Below are 21,732 nucleotides of genomic sequence, written 5' to 3' on the forward strand. Positions count from 1 at the left end.
GATAACCAAACACACACCACATTTTTCAGACTTTTATTTAATTTGCCTAACATTTTGAAAACTCAATGTATCATTTCCATTCCACTTCACAATCATGTGGTGCGTTGATCGATCAAATAAAGTTTCAAAAAGAAAACAATTGAAGTTTGTGGTTTTAAGGCGGCAAATATGTTATATTAGTAATTATGATTTTATGTTTGAGCATCAAATTATTTCATGTTAAGATTACCTACATTGCATTCTGTTGTTTAATAATTGCTTAGGCATGTTTTTATGTTGATAGATTGTGATTGGCTGTTGAAGTCAAAGGAAGAAGTGATTTTAGTTGCGAAGTTTGTTCTCGATCGTGCTGCGCTGCAGACGATCTTTTTTTCTCCCTTCAATCAAGCTGCGTTCAAACGGAATCCATCTCTCCTTTTGCCGTGCGTAAAGTAGAGCCATTCATTAAAAACAACGAACCCCTCAACTTACATGATTTTAAAGCACTCTAACATATGACGAAAATGAACGAATAGCGTTATAAACAAGACAAAGAATAATAATTAACAGTGGGGATAAATACACGTTTACATTGGCTCTCGTTTTAGCACACACACAAATAATGATGGCCAAACAAATTCTTGAAATATTATGATTTGCAATGAATGCAAATTAAATTAAAAGTTGAATGAGGAGCGGAACCAATATTCAGCTGTGTTTCGGACGAACGTTTAGTGAAGTGACCACTCATGCCCGCTTTTGGGTGAAAGTTGTCGTGTGTTAAGACTGTACTCGGGTGGCTACCAATAAATAGGTCCGTGCAATTATTCTGATTCTACAGTCGATGTAAAGATGGAAACAAAAACCTTCGGGGGTTTGCCTGAACTGGGGATATCGAACGGCGAGGATTTGAAAGAAACTCTCACCAACTGCACTGAGCCACTGAAAGCTATTGATCAGTTTCAGGTAACCACAGTGTTTCACAGTGCATTTAAGGTTGTTTTTGGAAGATGATATCAAGCCAATTGGTCTTAAATGTTTATGTCTGGATTATATGATAACCGTTTACCGCTGCACTTTGTTTGAAGGTACTAGAACAGTTCGCACTCAGTTTTACAACAGTTTATACATCCAGATTTGTGGTAGTCCGATTGCTTTGCGAATCGAGGTTGTGTATGGGTATACGGACGGCATTTTGGAAACGCATTTATTATACGCCGTGTTTCCACAAAACGCATATGGTCTCAAGCGTGTGTCTCTTGTCTATGGCTGTGGGCGAATGTGCACCTTGATGCCCTCACCGCCCATCCACTATATAGCCTGTCAATGCATGTAGCACTATTCAGGAGTTCCCTCATTCTGTTTGGCCATTCGGACAGACAGCGAACAGAAAGCTCACTACTTTTCCCTGGTCGCATATTACGTGACCACCGTACCTGTTATGACGCGCCTACTATTTATTTTGAAAAACACTACAGTCGGGGCCGGCGCGAGTCATTTTGGTGCCCTAATTATAAATGCTTGGTGGTGCCCCCCCACAACTCCCCGCATCAACCCTGACAGAAATGAACAATATCTGAGTATTTGTTTTGTTTTGCCTTATTTATTTAGCCTTATTTTACAAAATAACATGTCAGGATTAATGTTTCAAAAAGCTTCACAAAAATACAGTGAAACTCCTCTCCAATGAAATCTTGTTTGCAGCAAGAAATTTGTCACAACATCACTGTTGCAAATTTGATCTCAGATGTAAACACACACACACACACACACAAATAGGTATGTGTACTCTTTATTTTTATTCCAATAGTGCATAAGTATGAGCATACACTTATTTGACACTTCATATAGTCAGTGTAGAAAGAAAAAAGGGAAAGAAATTGCGAAATTTCCGATCAGCATTCACTTTCACTTACATCAATTTCTTGGATAATGTCTTTTATCTTGCTCCCTCCGTCTTTCATTTTGATCACTTTTACCCTATCTTCCAGTATCAGAGCTCTTCTTGTCTTAGCTGCTTGACATCCAAAGGTCCGTTTTGTAGCCATTTTAGCAATGCAACGTTCTTGCTGCGTCTGAAACTAACAATAACAAATACTTCCTGGACGACTGCGCGTGTGTAAACCAGTGTGGTGGTTGCTGTTGCCATTTCTGAACGAAGCAGTAGAGGTCGCTGTTGGATTAGACTTCGTTGTAGTGAATTTCGTTGCAAGGCAAGAGCAGAGAAAAAGATTTCGTATAACGCAACAGGGGTTTTTTTTCGTTTGAATGGGGGTCAGGACACTGGGAATGGTGTTAATACTTGAAGATTTTTTTCACACTAGGGGGAATTTTTGCCCATGTAGGTTTCGTTGTAGAGGAGTTTCACTGTAAGAGATAAATAATAATAATTAAGCCTTTATAAAACACTAAGAATGGCACTAGAAATACAAGACAACATATCCAGGGATTCTACAGTGAAATATAGTTTTGAACCATGGTATAAACATTTTCTAAATTAATTGTGTTTTTATGTAGGCCTATAATTAAAACACAGGTACATGAAAATTTCAATTTCGGGCACTGCAGTAAGTAAGTATTCCCACCTATGGACTTCTGTCAAACGAAAATTCCTCCACCCGGAATAAAAACCTGTGCATTAAAATTTCGACTATGATATTACATTAACGATTGATTTATAACAATGGAAGTTCCAGTCCTCGGAACCTGGAAGCCATATGGAAGTCCGCAGTAGCACAAACTCAAGCAGGTCCCGCTCTATACTACAGAATAACTGTGTCCGCGCCGCCATTTACTCTCATTGGATCCAAAACGGCGACATGTAAGTGACTCTATTGGCATGAGATTTACTGGAATCGCAAATTAATATTTCATTAATTTACATTTATGTCCTGTACATCGAGGCATCCAAATGAAGAGGAACGCTCATGACCGTGGACGAGAGAGTGGAATGCATCCGATTACCTGCTCATAGTAAATTGCTTGTGGCTTGAAAGACAGCACAAGACAGGACAAATGATCGTTTCCTGGAATGCTTTCCCTGTTATTGTGCTAAAATCCTTCCGCTAACTGGACCGCTAATTAGACACAAGGCGAGTTCCATAGCGCAAACTATGGCACATCGAGGACTTCGAAGCGTCCCGTGGCTGACTTCAAAAGTTCTTTGCACGATTAGCTGTCTTGTGTGGTGATCGAGGGGAGGCAAAGGTTAGAGACAGTGAGTGAATCGAAAGAAAAGCTATCAGGTTTGTTACTGGTCTCATTTTGTAGCAAATAGTCCTAATTTTGTGGCTAGTCTTGTTCTACTGTATTTTGTTCATATACCTGTACTGTATGCTGCAGTGTTTGTGTTAGAAACAATTTTTGGACCATATCTTTTTTAATTTTATTGCTTGTGTTGTTACATGTACAGTTAGCATTCTCTAGTCAGGAATCATATTTGCATTGTCCAATCTTGACAACACAATTTCCTTAAGTGGGAAACGACTATGGTACATGCCCTTTAAGAACATGCAAGTATGTTGACAAAATACATGCTTCTTGCTGATGAAAAACTGAATACCTACTGGATTGTCATCACAGCTGGACTTCACAAATTAAATAGTGCTTCATAAACCATAAAGGTGAATTATTTTGTAAATATGCATACTTTGCATAATTCAGATTTTATTTTTATTTGGAGCCGTATTTAATTTTGGAATGACTGTTACCGCATGTAAAAATTCATAAAAAATAAATAAATACTAAATAAAAGATCAACAATTATTTCTCAGAGTAAAGTATATTTGGAAAGATGTAATAAAAATGATAATAAATAAAAATGATTCATCCTCAATGACAAAAAAAAATGTCAAGGAATTTTAAGTTTGTGGTTGTTGGTTTCGATGCTCAATATTGATCGTGACACTTTGATGCATCTTATGGCTGTAGATGGAAAATGGCATCTTGTTGCCAACCCTCCAGTCTGCCCTTCCTTTTCTGGATCTTCACGGAACACCCCGATTGGAGTTTCACCAGTCAGTCTTTGATGAACTCCGGGAAAAGCTGTTGGAGCGAGTGGCTATGATTGCTGAAGGCAAGGAGGAGGACAGGTATGACAGTTGGATATCTATCGCTTCCATTTTTGACTGCTCGGTGGTGCTATATGCATTTCCGCTCTGACAAATGTATGCTGAGTGTTTTAAAAATAATACTTAAACTACAACTTCCAAATAAACCTCACTTTATCAAATATAAATACATGGACATCATTGCCTAGGTAGGCTTTTATTCAAAGTTGTTCTCGGCAGCACGTCACAGTGTCAAACGGCTGAGTTGACTTCTTGTGGGACTCTGTTTTGGGCTGTTTGCCATAACAAACTGTTGATACCGACTTCAACAACATGACCCCGTCCTGAAATAAAGTTCAGTCACTTACTCAGAGCGCTAAAAAACGATTTAATTACGCTGATGCCGTATTGTACGGTGCCTGTTGTCAGTGCGGCGGCTCGAGCTCTAGCAAACGGAGAAAACCCGTATCTGCCGCCATCCTAAGAAGGGACAAAGAGGCTGGACTCATGTTTATGTAGCCTGGAAATGTCTGTGTGGATGGTATACATGGTGCCGACAAAGCCTCGGGGCAAGAATTTTGTATAGCCATATTTTAGAGGTCAATATATTTGACCTGGTCGACCTTTCTTGCCAGTCCTTGTCACAAGTGACATTACAATTGACATCCTATCCAGAGTGGAAATAACCAGTGCATACAGCACCACCTGGTGTTCATCCGGGACTCAAAAACCATAATTAACTTCAGCTTCAGAAGATGCCAGTCCCAATGTGTTTGTTGTTTTTCATACATGTACAGATATGGGAAGCTTGAAGAATTACTGGAGAAAAGCTTTCCACTGGTCAAGATGCCATCCATTCAACCAGTGGTGATGCAGGTGTTGAAACATTTGCCCAAGGTAAGTGTTGGAAAAGAAATTCTAAATATTAGGTGTTTTTACTTTGATAAAACATCATTAAGATGTGTGCAACTATCAAGTTTATCAGTCTCCCCGGGCCTGCGTGGGTTTTCTCTCGGTCCTGCGGTTTCCTCCCACATTCCAAAAACATGCATGGCAGGCTGATTGACCCCTCCTATTTGTCCCTAGGTGTGAGTGCGAATGGTTGTTCATTTCTGTGTGCCCTGCGATTGGCAACCAGTTCAGGGTGTCCCCCACCTACTGCCCGAAGACAGCTGGGATAGGCTTCAACACCCCCTGCGACCCTAGTGAGGATAAAGCGGTTCGGAAAATGAATGAATGAATGAATTTTATCAGTTTGAACATTACCAGTAAATATCTTGTCCTCGTGGTGTATTCAATTACACGGATGTCGAATATAATTTGCAAATCACGGTATTCTGTTTTTATTTATGCTTAACACAATTTCAATTACTTCATTGAAAATGTTTGTACTTTGTAGTTATCGGGGGAGTCTTGAGTTCCTCTGAGAAGAAGTGCTCTATAAATACAGTTGAGTTGAGAGTTGAGAAGATAAAGGGGAAAAAAAGGTCAGATTTTTTTTTTGTGACCTTTCCACATACTTTTGTTTTTAATACAACAAGCAGAGTAGCGCTTAACCAAAAATCTTAGGGGAGCACATGAATCACAAATTTACTTATGAAGTAAATATTGGCATTACCACTCATTTTCACTAGTAGTACTACAGTAGTACTTATAAATGGGCCGAAGTGCAGAGCAGAGGTTTGTAAAAAAGTAACACAAATATAAAACCTGCAAATTTTCTGTTGCTGGCCCCTCTCTCTGGAATGACCTCCCACTGAACATTCGGCAAGCCTCCTCGCTGCCCATCTTCAAAACCCTCCTCAAAACTCACTTGTATTCTTTGGCATTCGACTCAGCATGACTTAGATTTGTTCTTGGTTTTGCTGTTTGGTGCTTTCTACCGTCTTTATTACCGATTTGTTTTACTGTTTATTGTGTATGTTAAATTGTTCCATGTACAGCACTTTGTATGCAGCGATGGCTGTTTGAAAGTGCTCTATAAATACAGTTGACTTGACTTAAATGGGAAGTTCAGCAAATATATTATTTCAGAAATGTATATCAAACTGGTAGCCCTTCGCATTAATCAGCATCCAAGAAGTAGATTTCAGTTTCAAAAAGGTTGGTGACATGATACAGGGTTACACAATCTACATACTACTGTGAACCCCTCCAGGTACCAGAAAAGAAACTGAAGATGGTCATGGCTGATAAGGAGCTCTATAAGGTGTGTGCTGTGGAGGTGAAAAGGCAGATCTGGCAGGACAACCAGGCCCTATTTGGGGATGAGGTTTCACCTCTCCTGAAGCAGTATATTGTGGAAAAAGAAGCAGCTCTCTTCAGCAGTGATCTCTCTATTCTGCATAATTTCTTCAGTCCATCTCCAAAAATGCGACGTCAAGGCGAGGTGGGTGTAAATACCACGAAACTGAATAAACACATTAACATGAGCACACTATTCTACAAAGATGTTTACTAACTATTTTGTTTGTTTGTGTGTGCGTGATAGGTGGTCCTGAAGCTGACCCAGATGATTGGGAAGAACGTAAAGCTTTATGACATGGTATTGCAGTTTTTGCGGACGCTGTTCCTACGAACACGAAATGTCCACTACTGCACTCTTAGAGCGGAACTGCTAATGTCTCTCCATGACTTGGACATCAGTGAGATCTGTTCTGTCGACCCCTGTCACAAGGTAAGAAGGGATAGCATTGTTTTTTGTTTTTTTCTAATGTCTTTATAAGCAATTAAGTAATGGGATTCATGATTTAAATGAATTGCGTTTTTAATTATTTTGCAGTTTACATGGTGCTTAGATGCTTGCATCCGAGAGAAATTCGTGGATGGAAAGCGAGCCAGAGAGTTGCAAGGGTTCTTAGATGGAGTCAAGAAAGGACAAGAGCAAGTCCTTGGGTAAAAAAAAAAAAAAAGTGGGACTCGCTTAGCAAAGCTTTTCTGATTCTTGTTGTATGTATTGTTGGTGGCCTTCTGTACTTTTCAGGGACCTGTCTATGATCTTGTGTGACCCATTTGCTTCGAACACCCTGGTGCTCACCATCATGAGGAACCTGCAAGAGCTTCTTAGCCAGGATGCTTTACCCAGGGTGAGCAAGCCAATACACATTTTTTTAAGTCTTTAATTGGAAGCGCTTCAGTTGACATCATGTACATTAAAGGTTTACATTTTTGCAGCAAACAACACCTTTTTAGACGGAAGAAAATCGTTGCTTGAGCAATAAGTCACATAGTTGTGACTTTGCTCAATTGTTCCCTAACCTGATCCTACCTCATTGTAAACATATCTTCGATGCAAAGTCAGTGTACATAAGTCTTTGCAAGCTTTTGTCATGACAAAGCCTTTGATAATGCCTCTATCCTTAAGTACACAAGTCTGCATTAATATGCATCAGTTTTACAATATTATATCTACAGTGCCGTGAAAAAGTATTTGCCTTCTTCTTGATTTCTGCGTTCTTTGCAGTTATTACACACCAACATTTCAGTTCATTACATCCATCCATCCATTTTCCGAACCGCTTGATCCTCATTAGGGTCACGGGGGGTGCTGGAGCCTATCCCAGCCATCTTCGGGCAGTAGGCGGGGGACACCCTGAATCGGTTGCCAGCCAATCGCAGGGCACACAGAGACGAACAACCATCCACGCTCACATTCACACCTAGGGACAATTTAGAGCGTTCAATCAGCCTGCCAAATTTCCATATCACACAGCGACAACCCAAGGAAATACAAAATGCAGTTTCTAAATGCCAATTAATTTATTTATACACACACACACACACTAACAATCATCTGAAATCATGTTGCCCTATTTGTCAACAGGATAGTCCTGATCTGATGTTGCTTCTAAGGATGCTGTCTCTTGGTCAAGGAGCGTGGGATATGATCGACAGTCAAGTTTTCAAAGAACCTCGTTTGGTATGTACAATTGTCACCTTACACGTACTTGTGCAACACTTGCTTGGTTTCGTTTCAGTAAATGTGAAAGATTTTCTTACTCTGCACACACTCGCACTCAGGATTTGGAGCTCATGACCCGCTTTCTGCCCGCCATGATGTCTGTGGTTGTGGATGACCACACCTACAGTGTGGAGCAGAAACTTCCCACTGAAGAGAAGACCTCACTCTCCTATCCTACCACTTTGCCAGATGCCTTTACCAGGTAAAAGCATATAGAATAAAAAATGCACCCATCTTCTCCAAAATTCAGTGATTTATTTCGATAATTTAATTTGAGATACTGTAATGGTGCTTTTTTTCAAAAGCATTTACATACCCCTGAACTATTGCACATTTTTCCCCTTCGTGTACAACCACAATGGAAATGTATTTTGTTTAATTGTATTTTTATCATTTTGAACTGTAAGGAAAATGGTACACTGTTTTCAAAAAAAAATCAGAAAGGTGCAGCTTTGGAAAGTCGTCAAGCCCCATGAGCTTCCTTTTGCTGAATTTCCACTCACAATTATTTTGAGGTGTGCCTCTACTCAGGTTTGCACAGTCAAGACAGAATTTATTGAAGCTCAGTCAGATTGGAGAGTGTCTTTCAGTAGATTTTCAATCAGATAGTGTGCTTTGCCGAGCAATTTGAATCCTGTATTGCCTATATTGGGTAGAATCTTTGCATCTGCAAAAAAATAAAATGTGACTCGCTGTTGTTTTGCTGACTTTCGCTTTTTCAAAATTTATGTCTACATGCATGTACCGTATACCATTAAATTTGGCCTTATAAATATTATGTACATGTACCTATATGGGGGGGGGGTCGCTACTTCACGGATTTTCGTTTATCGCGGGTGGTTTTGGTCCCCATTAACCGCGATAAACGAGGGATTACTGTATATATATATATATATATATATATATATATAATGTGTATGTGTGTGTGTATGCACAGTATTTACATTTTCATCATTGTTAACATTCTGTTTTGAATCCAGCTTTGACTCATTTTATCTCTTACAATAATCAAGATTGTTAATTTTGTTGTAAGAGGGCAAATGATGTGTCTCGCTGTATGAATGCTAACGTATGTACCCTAGCCAATTTGACTGAATTGTTTGTTTTAAAATGTGGGCCTTGGTCACATTTGTGTTTGGATTTGCCTCAGGTACCTGCAGGAGAACAGAGTGGCCTGTGAAATGGGTCTCTATTACATTCTACACATTGCCAAGCTGAGAAACAAGAATGCCTTACAAAGGTTGCTACCTGCCTTAGGTGAGAATCCACCATCTTTTTTCGAAGTACAGTGATCCCTCACTTACCATGGTAAATGGGGACCAGAACCCCCCCCCCCCCCCCCTCCCGCGAAGACGAAAATCTGCGAAGTAGAGTTTGCCCCGCCCCCGTAGGAATTTGTGTGGAAGGGTTTGTGGGTACCAGCATGTTTAAAATATGTAAACAGTATTTATACTTTACATATTTGAGACAAAGACTTCGGCATGACACATATTTACTTAAATCTTTAATTATAAAACCTTATAGAGTAATTAACATTCATCAGCATTGCCTTTATGCCGCTCTGACAGTGTCGCCTCCATTAGCCTCCAGCGAGTTGCTGGCCAGCTATCCTGCGGCGCGCATGCTCCTTTTCTCAGACAAGCCTAATCACCCCCCCCCCCCCCCTCTCTCTCGCTCTCTCTCTCGTGCACCCCTGCCCCCAGCCACACACACGCGTGCACAAACACAAGTGTGCGCGCACACACACGAACACATATAGTAAACATAACAGTGTCTAGACCAGGGGTGCCCATTACGCTGATCGCGATCGATCTACCGGTCGATCGCGAGGGGTGTCAAGGAGAAGGAAACCCAACCAACCATTTGTGTGTCTTTGTGCATGTTTGTAAAATATTTTTTTGTGTTAATGTACACTGCACCCTAATCATCCTATCAGTCTCATTTTCACAAAAAGTATGAAAAAAAAAAATAAAACAGGTAAATCTTGAACCTACGGTGGCGCGTGACCTGTGTCACCGGAAGTTGTTAGCCCGCAGCAGTCTGCAATTGCAGCTTGTGATCAGAGCTGTTGCGCTATATCTTTTATCATCATCATTACTCTCATTCAGAGTTAGTTTCGTGTACAATTTACTGAGCGCACGGGCAAAGAATAGGAATCAAGAGGGCCAAGGGAAGCACTTTAAAACGGTACGTGTGAGCTACGATAGTTAACAGGCTGCAAAAGTGCGTCGCATGCCTCCGTGTCAGGCTGTTGCCCATCATGACGTGCGTGTGCATGTGCGTGCGCGGTAACGGGTCGATCGCAGGAGGTTGGTTGATCGAAAAGTCGATCTTTGGTCCAAAAGGTTTGACTACTCCTAGTCTAGACACTGATCTAGGCAACCACGTGATGAGACACTGATCAAAGAGTAACCACGTGATAAGACACAAGGGAGGTTGCTGGGCATGGCTGCGAAGATGCACAGCCAATCAACAGCAATTAACCGCCACAATTGTGAAATGCGGTTCGCTATGCTACTGTGTATGCTTCAATGGATGTACAGTCAAAAGTCTAGACATCCCTATTAAAATGCCAGGTTGATATAAAAATGAGACCAAAATTGATCAATTCCAAATTTTTTCCAAGATTATTGTGGCCTACAACTTGTATAACTCAATTGAGAAAAAATATATACCTGTATATTAGTAATAAAAATAAAAAAAACAGAGATAATGTGGTTCACAAGTGTGCACACCCTCTTAGAACTGGAGGTGTTCTATTCAGATTAAACCATCATATTCAAACCCCTGGTAAATTGGAAACAGCACATACCTGCCACCATTTAAAGCACCCTAGATAAACTTGAACTGAGTTTTACAGGTTGTGGGCCATATTCATGTTTTAAAATAATATAACTTTGTCTTATTTGTCACACCAAATTGGAATTTGAACAGGTGAATGTTTAATATCAACTGCACTTTTTGAAATGAAGTAAAATCTAACATTTCTATGTCTTCTTTACCTTCAGTGGAGACCTATAATGACATGGCTTTTGGTGACATTTTCCTGCACCTGCTTACCGGACACCTCACACTGCTTTCTGATGAGTTTGGAGGAGAAGAATTTTGTTCAGTTGTTTTTGATGGCTTCCTATTGACTACTTTTTCCAGGTTTGCTATTCTTCCCCGATGATGGAATGTTGTCCTGTCTTGAGCAGATCAATTTCCCATTGAACACTAGCAAACAAAACCTTGTTAAACTGTTCTGGCAGCTCTGAAATGAACAGACATTTCTTGAGCCTTGATTCTTTAATGCTTATATTTTACAGTAAAGAAAATGTCCACAGACATACTCTCCGGATGCTGCTGCACTTGCACCACAAGGTGTTGCCTTCTTATATGGAAACATTGATGAAAACTCTGGAACCTCCAAAACAGGTTGGGTTTACATTCTCAGTCAATTTCTGAATAATTTCAGCGTGGGTACGAGTTATATGGGAGCCCGTTTGAGCTCGACTCCTGAGAATGAAGCACCATTTTTCACCTGTGGAGACATGCCACAAATCCACAGATTTGTTCGTTCTTGTCATGATTTTGTCCATTATAAATGTATTGGAGTCCCCTCCAAAAATATTGAAACGGCAAGGTAAATTCCTTTGTTTTTGTTGTATAGTGAAGTCTTTCAGATCAAAAGATGAATATGAAACTGTACCAATAAGATGGTTGGTTTTAGCTTTTAAAAGGTTTCAAGTATCTTGTTGTGTGCACTGTGGTACATTATTCATGATTATATAAATTAGCAGTGTTTGTGTGGGTGGCACGGCTGGTGAGCACATCCACCTCACAGTGGAAAGGTCATGGGTTCGAATTCGGCCCTGGCCATCCTGTGTGGAGTTTGTATGTTTTTCCCGTGCCCGCGTGGGTTTTCTCCGGGTATCGGGTTTCTTCACACATTCTAAAAACATCAGAATTAGAATAAGAATCATCTTTATTGGCTAAGTATCAATATCAATACATTTGTAATACCATACCATAGCATTTTCTACCGCTTATCCGGGATCATGTCGCAGAGGCAAAAGCTTTAGCGGGGAAACCCACACTTCCCTTCTCCGCAGCCACATCTTTCAACTCTTCCGGAGGGATCCCAAGGCGTTCCCAGGCCAGCCGGGAGACATAGTGTCTCCAGCTTGCCCTGGGTCATCCCTGGGGCCTCCTGTGCCCAAACCACCTCATCTGGCTCCTCTCAATGTGGAGAAGTCGCGGCTTGACTCTGAATCCCTCCCGGATGACTGAGCTTCTCACCCTATCTCTAAGGGCCAACTTGTTCTTTCGGTCACGACCAAAGCTCATGACCATCGGTGAGAGTAGGAATGCAGATTGACCAGTAAATTGAGAGCTTCATCTTTCGGCTCAGCTCCTTCTTCACCACGGTCGCCTGTTACAGAGTTCGCATCACAATAGACGCTGCACCGATCCGCCTATCGATCTCACGCGCCATTCTACTCTCACTCGTGAACAAGACCCCAAGTAACTTAAACTCCTCCACAGGATCTCGTCCCCGACCTAGAGAAGGCACTCCACCCTTTTCCGACTAAGGACCATTGTTTTAGATTTGGAGTTGCTGATTTTCATCGCTTCACACTCGGTTGCGAACTACTCCAGTGAGAGTTGGAGATCATGGCTTGAAGAAGCCGTCAATACCCTGTCATCTATAAAAAGCAGAGATGCAGTACTGGCACGCCGAAGAAGGGAAAACCTTGCCGCCTTGGCTGCGGCGAAACATTCTGTCCATAAAGGTTATGAACAAAAGGCAGCCTTGGGGGGAGTCCAAAACTCATTTGAAACGATTTCGACTTACTGCCAGCAATGCGGGTCAAACTCTGACATCGGTGGTAGAGGGACCGAACAGCCCGTATCAGGGGGCTTGGTACGCCATACCCCCGAAGCGCCCCCCACAGAACTCCCCGAGGGACAGGACACAGTTGAATGCCTTCTCCAAGTAAACAAAAAAATGCAGACTAGCTGGACAAACTCCTATGCCCTTTTGAGGACCCTGCTGAGGGTGTAGAGCTTGGTCCACTGTTCCATGACCGGGACGAAAACCACATTGCTCCTCTTGATTCTGAGATTCGACCTCCCAACAGACTCTCCTCTCCGGGACCCTGAAAAGACCTGAGAGGCTAAAGACCGTGATTCTTCTGTAATTGGAACACACCAGTCTGCCAATGCAGAGGCACTGTTTCCGATGTCCATGCGATGTTGTAGAGGCATGTCAACCAGGACAGCCCCACAACATCTAGAGCCTTTAGAAACTCTGGGCTGATCTCATCCACCCTGGGGCTTTGCCACCGAGGAGCTTTTGGTCCACCTCAGTTACTTCAGCCCCAGCAAAAGAAGAGCCCACCTCAGAGTCTCCAGGCTCCGTTTCCTCAATGGAAAGCGTGTCTGAATTGAAGATTGAAGAGGAGGTCTTCAAAGCATTCTCCCCACCTACTCATAACGTCCCGAGTCGAGGTCAGCGGCGCCCCATTTCCACTATACACAGTGTTAATTGTACACTGCTTCCTCCTCATGAGACGTCGGATGGTGGACCAGAATTTCCTTGAAGCCATCTGGAAGTCGTTCTTCATGGCCTTGCCAAGCTCTTGCCACCACTATGCCTTGGCAAACGTCATTCAGATGGACGGTAGAAGCCACACATCCAGCCCAGGGACTCTGCCCTCAAGATCACAAAGAGGATGTGGTGAGAGTCCTCAGGAGAAGCAAAGAGACCGGCTCTAAAGGACCAGATAACATTCGCTGTTGTGCTCTAAGGTACTGCGCAGAATAACCAGGGGGTATTTGTAAGACCCTGTTCCAGAGGTCTTTTGTTACCGGGACAATCCCCCAGCTGTGGAAACACTCCACGATTATCTGCATCCCCAAATGTCTCATCGACCTGAAACCCGTGGCTCTGAACTCACTTGTCATGAAGTCAATGGAGAGGAGGATGAAACATTACATTATGGGTTGAACAAATTCACAGTTGGACCCTGTGCAGTTTGCTTATCTCACAAGCAGAGGTATCGATGATGCCAAAAAGACACCCTCCGTGAACACTTGGACTGGCCGAATACCTCAGCCTGACTCCTGTTGGCTGACTTCGCCTCATGATTCAACACCCCACCCCAGCCTCACATCCTGGCACGTAAATTCTCCTCATTCCATCTGGACAACCATCTTATCCTGTGACTCTTGGATTTTCTTACCCACAGTTCACTGGGTGTGTACATTAATAACAAATTTTCTGACATAAGACACACCTCTACTGGCTCGCTGCAGGGATGGGTGCTCTCCCCCCAGCTGTTCACCCTTTACATTGATGTACTTTCAATTACCCTGAATCAATAAAATGTATGTTTACTGTGGCATCAATATTTCTTAACCTTTTAACGTTATTGTGAAGAATCAAAATCCAAAAGAATTGAGTTGAGTGATTGAATAAACATAAATTCAGTAGAAAATGAATCCAATCACAAGAAATGCATTTTACTTGCCACATAAGGAAAACATTCAAACATGATTGCAAGCAAGTAGTAAGATTTTCTTTGTATAGTATTTTTTAAAACCTGCAGTTAGAAAGCGCTTCACAAACTCATCTTGTACACCTGCAAAATTGAGAGCACGTATTTCACACAGGTACCATATTTTCACGACCATTCGGCGCACCGTATGGTTGGGCGCAGTCTCATTAATGGGTGCTATTTCTGTATTTGACACATAGACAAAACGCACTGTATTATTGGGCGCAGTTTTACAGTGGTAAAACATACGCCAGCTTAAACATACGGCATGCATGCGCGCACCCTAAAAACACGTTAGCTTGAAGCTTGGTAGCATGCCAAGACATACAGATACAAGTTTTTAAAAAAGCAACGGAAGCAAAACTGAGTTCCGTTGTTTTTTATTTAGCCATCGTACAATGTACTCACGTTTTTCGATCAATCATCACCCAGAAATCCATCGAAGTCCTCATCCTCTGTATCAGAATTGAACAATTGTGCAAGTACCGGTAATCCATCAAAAACGCTGTGTTCCCTCTCGTTGTCAGAGTCATTCTCATTGCCATGTGGCTCCACAGAAATGATGCCGGCTTTGCCAAAAGCTCGAACAACAGTGCAAGCAGACACGTTCGTCCAAGCAGCCACAATCCATTCGCAAATTGTGGCGTAACTCGCCCATCGCTGCCTCTCACTCTTTGTAAAGTTGTGTTTGCCATCGATCATCCATTGTTCCCATGCCGCTCGCAACTTTACTTTGAATGCCCGGTTGATGCCGATGTCCAGCGGTTGGAGTTCTTTAGTCAAGCCTCCGGGAATAACGGCAAACTCAAGAGTTCATTTGCTTGACTTGGTTTTTCACCGCTGCTGAGAGATGGGCACACATGCCAAAAGCATAACCGATGGCTTGAAGTATGAACTAAGCTTCGTAGGCGTGTCTCTTTGTAGAATTTATTTTCAGGGGTTCTTAGAAACCAAAACCGAAGTTGTTTTGCAACAATGCACATAGCCACACTCTATACAGATGTTGGTACCTGCTTGGGGCGTCCCTTTAGCGTCCACTTACACGCCCACCCTTCACTCATTGGCCGACTTCTTTGCCGCATGCCTGTCCACAGTCACTTCCGCCTTTTCTCTATATAAACAGCGTGTCGGCTGTCAGTCAGGTTTTGGAACTCAACGCATACACAAGACGCTCTGCATCATAAGGCGTCCTGTCCATTTTGGAGAAAATATAAGACTTTTAATGGCGCCTTATAGTCGTGAAAATACAGTACTCTATTTTTTATATTTTGCTCGAAATTAGCCCTCAGTATGGATCCCAAGAAAATGCAAGTAAGAGTATGCTTAACAAACCCATTGATGAGAATGGTGTTGTGTTTCTGATCTCGCTGATGCATGTTGGTTGAGTAAAATCTACCATCTGTTGGGGAGCAGCTGCCACGCTGAAAGGGTTGTGGTGTGGGGGTGGGGGGGGGTCATTAGACAGCGGCCGACGGCTCAGCAGAAAGCTCCGTATCGGGCCTGAACTTCAAAAATAGTTACTATGCCCCAAACATCAAACTAACTACCAGTTTGTACAACTAAATTATAAAAACCCTACCTGTAAACATTTTAGAGATAGCTTCAATGTTACAACAATAACACCAAACACCCAGAACCAAGTCACACACATGCAGGCATACAATGGAGAGATGAGAAAAGTATTGTGCGATTACTGCTGCACCTCTTGAGTCACGAATATTGGGACAGTGACTATCTTAACCGCATTTCGACAGTCGACTGGACAGAGAGCGGCATCTCTTTAGCAACGACAGTGAAACTCCTCGACAACGAAATCATGTTTGCAGCAAGAAATTTTTCACAACAGGGAGTTTTTCACTGTAGCAAATTTGATCTCAGATGTAAACACACACACACACACAAACGTATGTGTACGCGCACACACAAACATATGTGTACTCTTTATTTTTATTCCAATAGTGCATAATTATGAGCACACACTGATTTGACACTTCATATAGTCAGTGTAGAAAGAAAAAAAAGGGAAAGCAATTGCGAAATTTACGATCAGCATTCACTTTCACCTACATCAATTTCTTGGATAATGTATTTTATTTTGCTTCCTCCGTCTTTCATTTTGATCACTTTTCCCCTCTTCCAGCATCAGAGCTCTTCTTGTCTTAGCTGCTTGACATCCAAAGGTCCGTTTTGTAGCCATTTTAGCAATGCAACGTTCATGCTGCATCTGAATCTAACAGTAACAAATACTTCCTGGACCCGGTGGCTTTTCTTTCCACTATCTCACTGTCTCTAACTCGACCTCCCCTCGATCGCCACCCAAGACAGCGTTGCTCAGCTGATGTCATGCAATGAACTTTTAAGCCAGCCACGGGACGCTTCGTAGTCCTTGATGGCCATAGTTCGCGCGATGGAACTCGCCTTCTCTCTAATTAGCGCTCCAGTTAGCGTAAGGTTTTTAGCATGATAACAAGTAAAGGAAACGTTCGTTTATTTGAATGTGCGTCGAGCCATAAGCAATTTACTCTGAGCAGCTAATCGGATGCATTCCACTGTGTCTTCCACGGATCTAGCTACAGTATCTACACACATAGACAGTGAGGTCCCTCTTGGCCAATCGGAGGCCAGGATGATGCTCGGTAAGCCAATGGCAGAGCAGCTAGGAGTATGTTGCGTTCAGGAAACTCGGAGCTGTGACCGAAATAAAAATCGTTCACTATGTAAACCAGTGTGGTGGTTGCTGTTGCCGTTTCCGAACGAAGCAATAGAGGTCGCTGTTGGATTAGACTTCATTGTAGTGAATCTCTTCGCAAGTCGAGAGCAGAGAAAATTATTTAGTATAACGCAACAGGGTGTTTTTTTTTCATCGTATGGGGGGCAGGAGAATGGGAATGGTCTTAATGCATGAAGATTTTTTCATATCAAGGGGTATTTCGCCCATTTAGGTTTCGTTCTAGAGGAGTTTCACTGTACTGTATTTTTTATGGGCTATGCGTTGCTTCGTAATATGTTGCAGCAGTCAAAAATGGATTATGAAGTGAATAAAACAAATAAATAACACGATTCAAGCACGAACGGCTGACTGGTTTCTAAACCCAGCCTGCATTTGGAAATGAATCGGAAAGGAGTGCACTCAGCCTCACCGAAGACAGACATACATACTCTCAGAATGGTGTTTGGCCGCCAGAGTGAATTCCCCAACACACTCAGTTGTGAATGAGTTCCTCTTGCGTTCGAAACTTCTGCTTGTAACGACAGAAACGTTTTTCTTTTCAGTTTAAACGACATTAACTTCGGTCATGTGTCATATTGTGGCCAAAGGTACAATAGAATCCCGGTTGGTTATTGTCTCTTTGAGTATTGTAAATTCTTGTTGTGACGTAAGGAACCAGCATGCGAAATTAGCGATTGCTTGCGTTACACATCAGTTGCCATGGTGGCAATGACTACTTCTTCTTTGTCATCTTCTTACCTGAGGAACCGTCAAAAAACCCCATTATCAAACATCTGCCTGTCCATCATTCCTGTGTTCAACTCAACTGTTTCACTGAAACGTGCTTGTTCATCATCTGTGTTATTTGGTTTAAGTATTTTTAATATAATTCTGTAGAGACACAAAACAATAACCATTGCATTGACTAACATTTGGTGTGTCAATGTTTGATAATTATAGAGCAGCGATCCTGTGAAGGAGCTACATAGCCAACTCATCGAGAAGCTAGAGGCTCAGAAGAAGAGTCCTCCTATGCCAGAGGAAACGCCATCCATGGATCTCAGCCTGCACCCTGTGAATGTTCCCACCACTGCCTCTACCCCGACGACAACTCTGTGACGTAGAAGACACATGGAACAATTTGAATTGAGACTGAATGTAAATATAGCTATGTTGACTTAGAAATATAAATATATTACTGGGTGTTTTAAATGTTTATTTGTACGTTAACTGCAACTGACATTTCTTTGTATGAATGCCTCAGAGGGTTTTTGCAGCTTTTGAATTTCTGTTTTGCCGTTGTCTCCAGCTATTTTTGCATTTAAGGTGGAAACCAGAACTTTTGCATATTCACCCTTCCCCCCTATAAAATGGTCTTAATATGCTGTATTTTCATTCTAAGATACTGTTTTGTGTTTATATGTTTCAGTAGAGTCACCAATGCAAAAAATGTGAATAAAGTGCAAAGAATTTTGAGGTACTACAGTAGTATGTTCTTTACAGGATTACATTGCCAAAGTAGACACTAATCACGCCCCTGGAAGAACTTTCTTAGTGCAAAGCACTGAGAACACTATGCTGTGCTCCAAATTGTTTTACGTATACAATGCATCCAGGAAGTATTCACAGCACTTCACTTTTTCCAACTGTTATGTTAAAGCTTTATTCCAAAATTAAATTACCGGTACATAATTTCCCCCATTTTAGGTAGTCCAGTGGGTAGCGCATCAACCTCACAGTGCAGAGGTCGTGGGTTCGATCCCAGTTCCGGCCTCCCTGTGTGGAGTTTGCATGTTCTCCCCGTGCCTCTGTGGGTTTTCTCCGGGTACTCCGGTTTCCTCCCACATTCCAAAAACATGCATGGCAGGTTGATTGAACACTCTAAATTGTCCCTGGGTGTAAGTGTGAGCACGGATGGTTGTTCGTCTTTGTGTGCCCTGCGATTGGTGAGCAACCGGTTCAGGGTGTACCCCGCCTACTGCCCGAAGACAGCTGGGATAGGCTCCCGCACCCCCGTGACCCTTGTGAGGATAAAGCAACTCGTAAAATGAGTGATTGAATTTCCCCATTTTTAAACAGTACATGCCTCACTCCATCAGCTATGACACTGAATGGAAACCACCACGCCTCCCAGAACTCTCTTCAACTACCGGTAGCTCTTCCATTGGATTGAGGATTGCTATAACGTTCCCCATGATAACAGAAAGGAGGACAGGTTGATGTCTCTTCCTTGCTCAACGCTTTGTCCCAGACAACATCGCCTCTTTTCCTCCTCACATCATGGGAAATCTCGAGTCACGCTCCTGGAGCTGTCATAGCGTTGGCACTGCTGAAAGATGCAGAGTCTCAGGTCAGGAATACTCTCGTGCTAGTTTTTAGGATGTCTCTGTACATTTTGGTGTTCGTCTTTCCCTCAAATACCACATTAAGTGAGTCACAGATTTGCAAGATGGGGTGAAAAACGGTATTTCTGTTCATGCAAAATGTGAAACTGTCCAATTGCTCGCTTAAGGAATTAAAACATTTCAAGAAAACATAATATTAAATATTTTGTGTGCGACTCAGAGGGCAAACACATTCATTTCAATTACTGGAATCCAACAAGGTGTATCAAATAAAGCTTCCAACAGCAAAACTCTGAATTGTCTGTAATGAGTAATTCTATACACATTAATGAAAAAAAAAGTAATTTGTCCGAGGCGAAATATGTAACTGTTTTGAATACAGTGATCCCTCGCTATTTCTCGGTTCGTTTATCACGGCTTCGGTGCATCGCGGATTTTTTCAAACATTAAAAATGTATTTATTATTATTATTTTTTGAAGTCCGCAAAAATCTGTGTCTAAGTGTTGTTTACTATGCGTGCTAGTGTGTGCGCACTCTGCTCAAGCGCGGAAGGTCCACGTGGGGCACGTGTGTGTGCGTGCATGCATGGGCGAGCAGGTGAGTGTATGTGTGTTGCTGAGAGAAAGAGAGAGAGGAGGCTAATAAGAACAAAAGCAGGTCTCTCCATCCTTAATTTCCAAACAACCTTAATTGACTAATCATAAACAGTCTGCTGCACGCTGTGGGATGCTGGCCTGTGTGTGTGTGTGTGTGTGCGTGTGTGTGTGTGTGTGTTAGTGCCCTCTACTCAAGCGCAAAGTCCCACGTGGGGCAATTTTTTAATAATATGTTAATTGGTCGCTACTTCGCGGATTTTCGTTTATCGTGGGTGGTTTTGGTCCCTATTAACCGCGATAAACGAGGGATTACTGTACACACAACTGAATTTAAAGATTAGTCACAAATACATATCTGAACTAACATTTCAACTCTTTAAAATGTAATTACGACAAGTCGTTATTAATATCTACAATGTTAATTCCAGATAGTCAGGCCAGCTTTTAAATGTTTAGAAGCTTTGCCTTGAAACACATAAATATGAATTACAAAAGTTACACCATTTGTCCTTGAACAAATGACGTTGCAGAACTGCAGCTGTTGTTTCGACTTGTCTTACTTACCCGACATATTCAGCCATCCATCCATTGTCCGAACCGTTTGTCATATTGAGGATTGAATTGGGCGAGCCGAAGTCTGTCTTCGGGCAGTAGGCGGGGTACACCCTGAATACCCCGCCAATCGCAGGGCACACATAGACAAACGACCATTCACACTCACAATTATACATAGGGACAATTTAGAGTGTTCAATTAACCGACTATGCATGTTTCTGGGTTGTGGGGAAAAAAAATAGAGTACCCGCAGAAAACCCACATAAGAAGGGTGGGGCCCAGAATCAAACCCTGGACCTTTGCATTGTGAGACGGACATGCGATTGAAGCACCATGCCTCCACGACACGTACCTTGAATGAAAACTCCAACTCTCCAAAATTATGACTACTCAAAGATTAATTCCGGATAGTCAAATTTACCTCTGTAAATTGAGGGGTTCGTTGTTTTTCAGTGGATGGCTCTTCTTTACGAATGACAGATGGAGAGATGGAATCCTTTAATGCAGTTTATTAAAAAGGAGAAAGAAAAAGAAAAAAGACCGTCTGCACCTCCGAACGGATGAACGAGAACACACCCCCTTTCAGTCACAAAAACACTTCCTGCTTCTCTTTAGCCAATCAGACGCAAGCAATATAAGAATGTTTCAGAAAGTATTAAACAGAATATAATTTAAGTAACTAACATAAAATAATATAATGCTCAAATATAAAATGAAAATAATTGATAATTTAACATAAGCTTACACCTCTAAAATGTTAAAAAGACATCCCAGAAAACCCCATGCACATCAATATCAAAAGTAAAATTTGTTTTAGGCGAAATGACATCGCAGATGTTTTTCTGTCGTTCCTACGAGTCACAAGGACGCAACCGTTGTGTTGAATGAAAATGCAAACTACTGTGTTCCAAAATGACTACAGTAATCTGAAAGACAAGCGAGTTTTACCACAAATTGAATCCAATTGACATGCTTTGTCACCATCTAGCGACTG

General features: G+C 41.9%; 1 protein-coding gene across 1 annotated transcript; it reads left to right on the forward strand.

Annotated features, from left to right (window-relative positions):
- The first annotated feature begins 721 nt into the window (after positions 1 to 721).
- On the forward strand, positions 722 to 18,721 carry nelfb (negative elongation factor complex member B). The gene is made up of 13 exons (XM_086112052.1): positions 722 to 945; positions 3,910 to 4,070; positions 4,826 to 4,925; positions 6,187 to 6,417; positions 6,520 to 6,705; positions 6,811 to 6,923; positions 7,012 to 7,114; positions 7,852 to 7,947; positions 8,049 to 8,191; positions 9,140 to 9,246; positions 10,998 to 11,139; positions 11,298 to 11,406; positions 18,202 to 18,721. The coding sequence occupies exons 1-13, from the start codon at positions 832 to 834 to the stop codon at positions 18,358 to 18,360; spliced, it is 1,764 nt and encodes a 587-aa protein (XP_085968178.1). The 5' UTR covers positions 722 to 831; the 3' UTR covers positions 18,361 to 18,721.
- Positions 18,722 to 21,732: the final 3,011 nt, after the last annotated feature.

Source organism: Hippocampus guttulatus, chromosome 5 (assembly GCF_054856545.1).
Source record: "Hippocampus guttulatus isolate MCC_2025c chromosome 5, RoL_Hgut_1.0, whole genome shotgun sequence".
NCBI classification, from domain to species: Eukaryota; Metazoa; Chordata; class Actinopteri; order Syngnathiformes; family Syngnathidae; genus Hippocampus; species Hippocampus guttulatus.

Coding starts and splice junctions, on each gene's coding strand:
- nelfb (XM_086112052.1), top strand. CDS start 832: ATGGAAACAAAAACCTTCGGGGGTTTGCCTGAACTGGGGATATCGAAC. Junction 6,418..6,519: donor AAATGCGACGTCAAGGCGAG/GTGGGTGTAAAT, acceptor TGTGCGTGATAG/GTGGTCCTGAAGCTGACCCA. Junction 11,407..18,201: donor CTCTGGAACCTCCAAAACAG/GTTGGGTTTACA, acceptor TGATAATTATAG/AGCAGCGATCCTGTGAAGGA.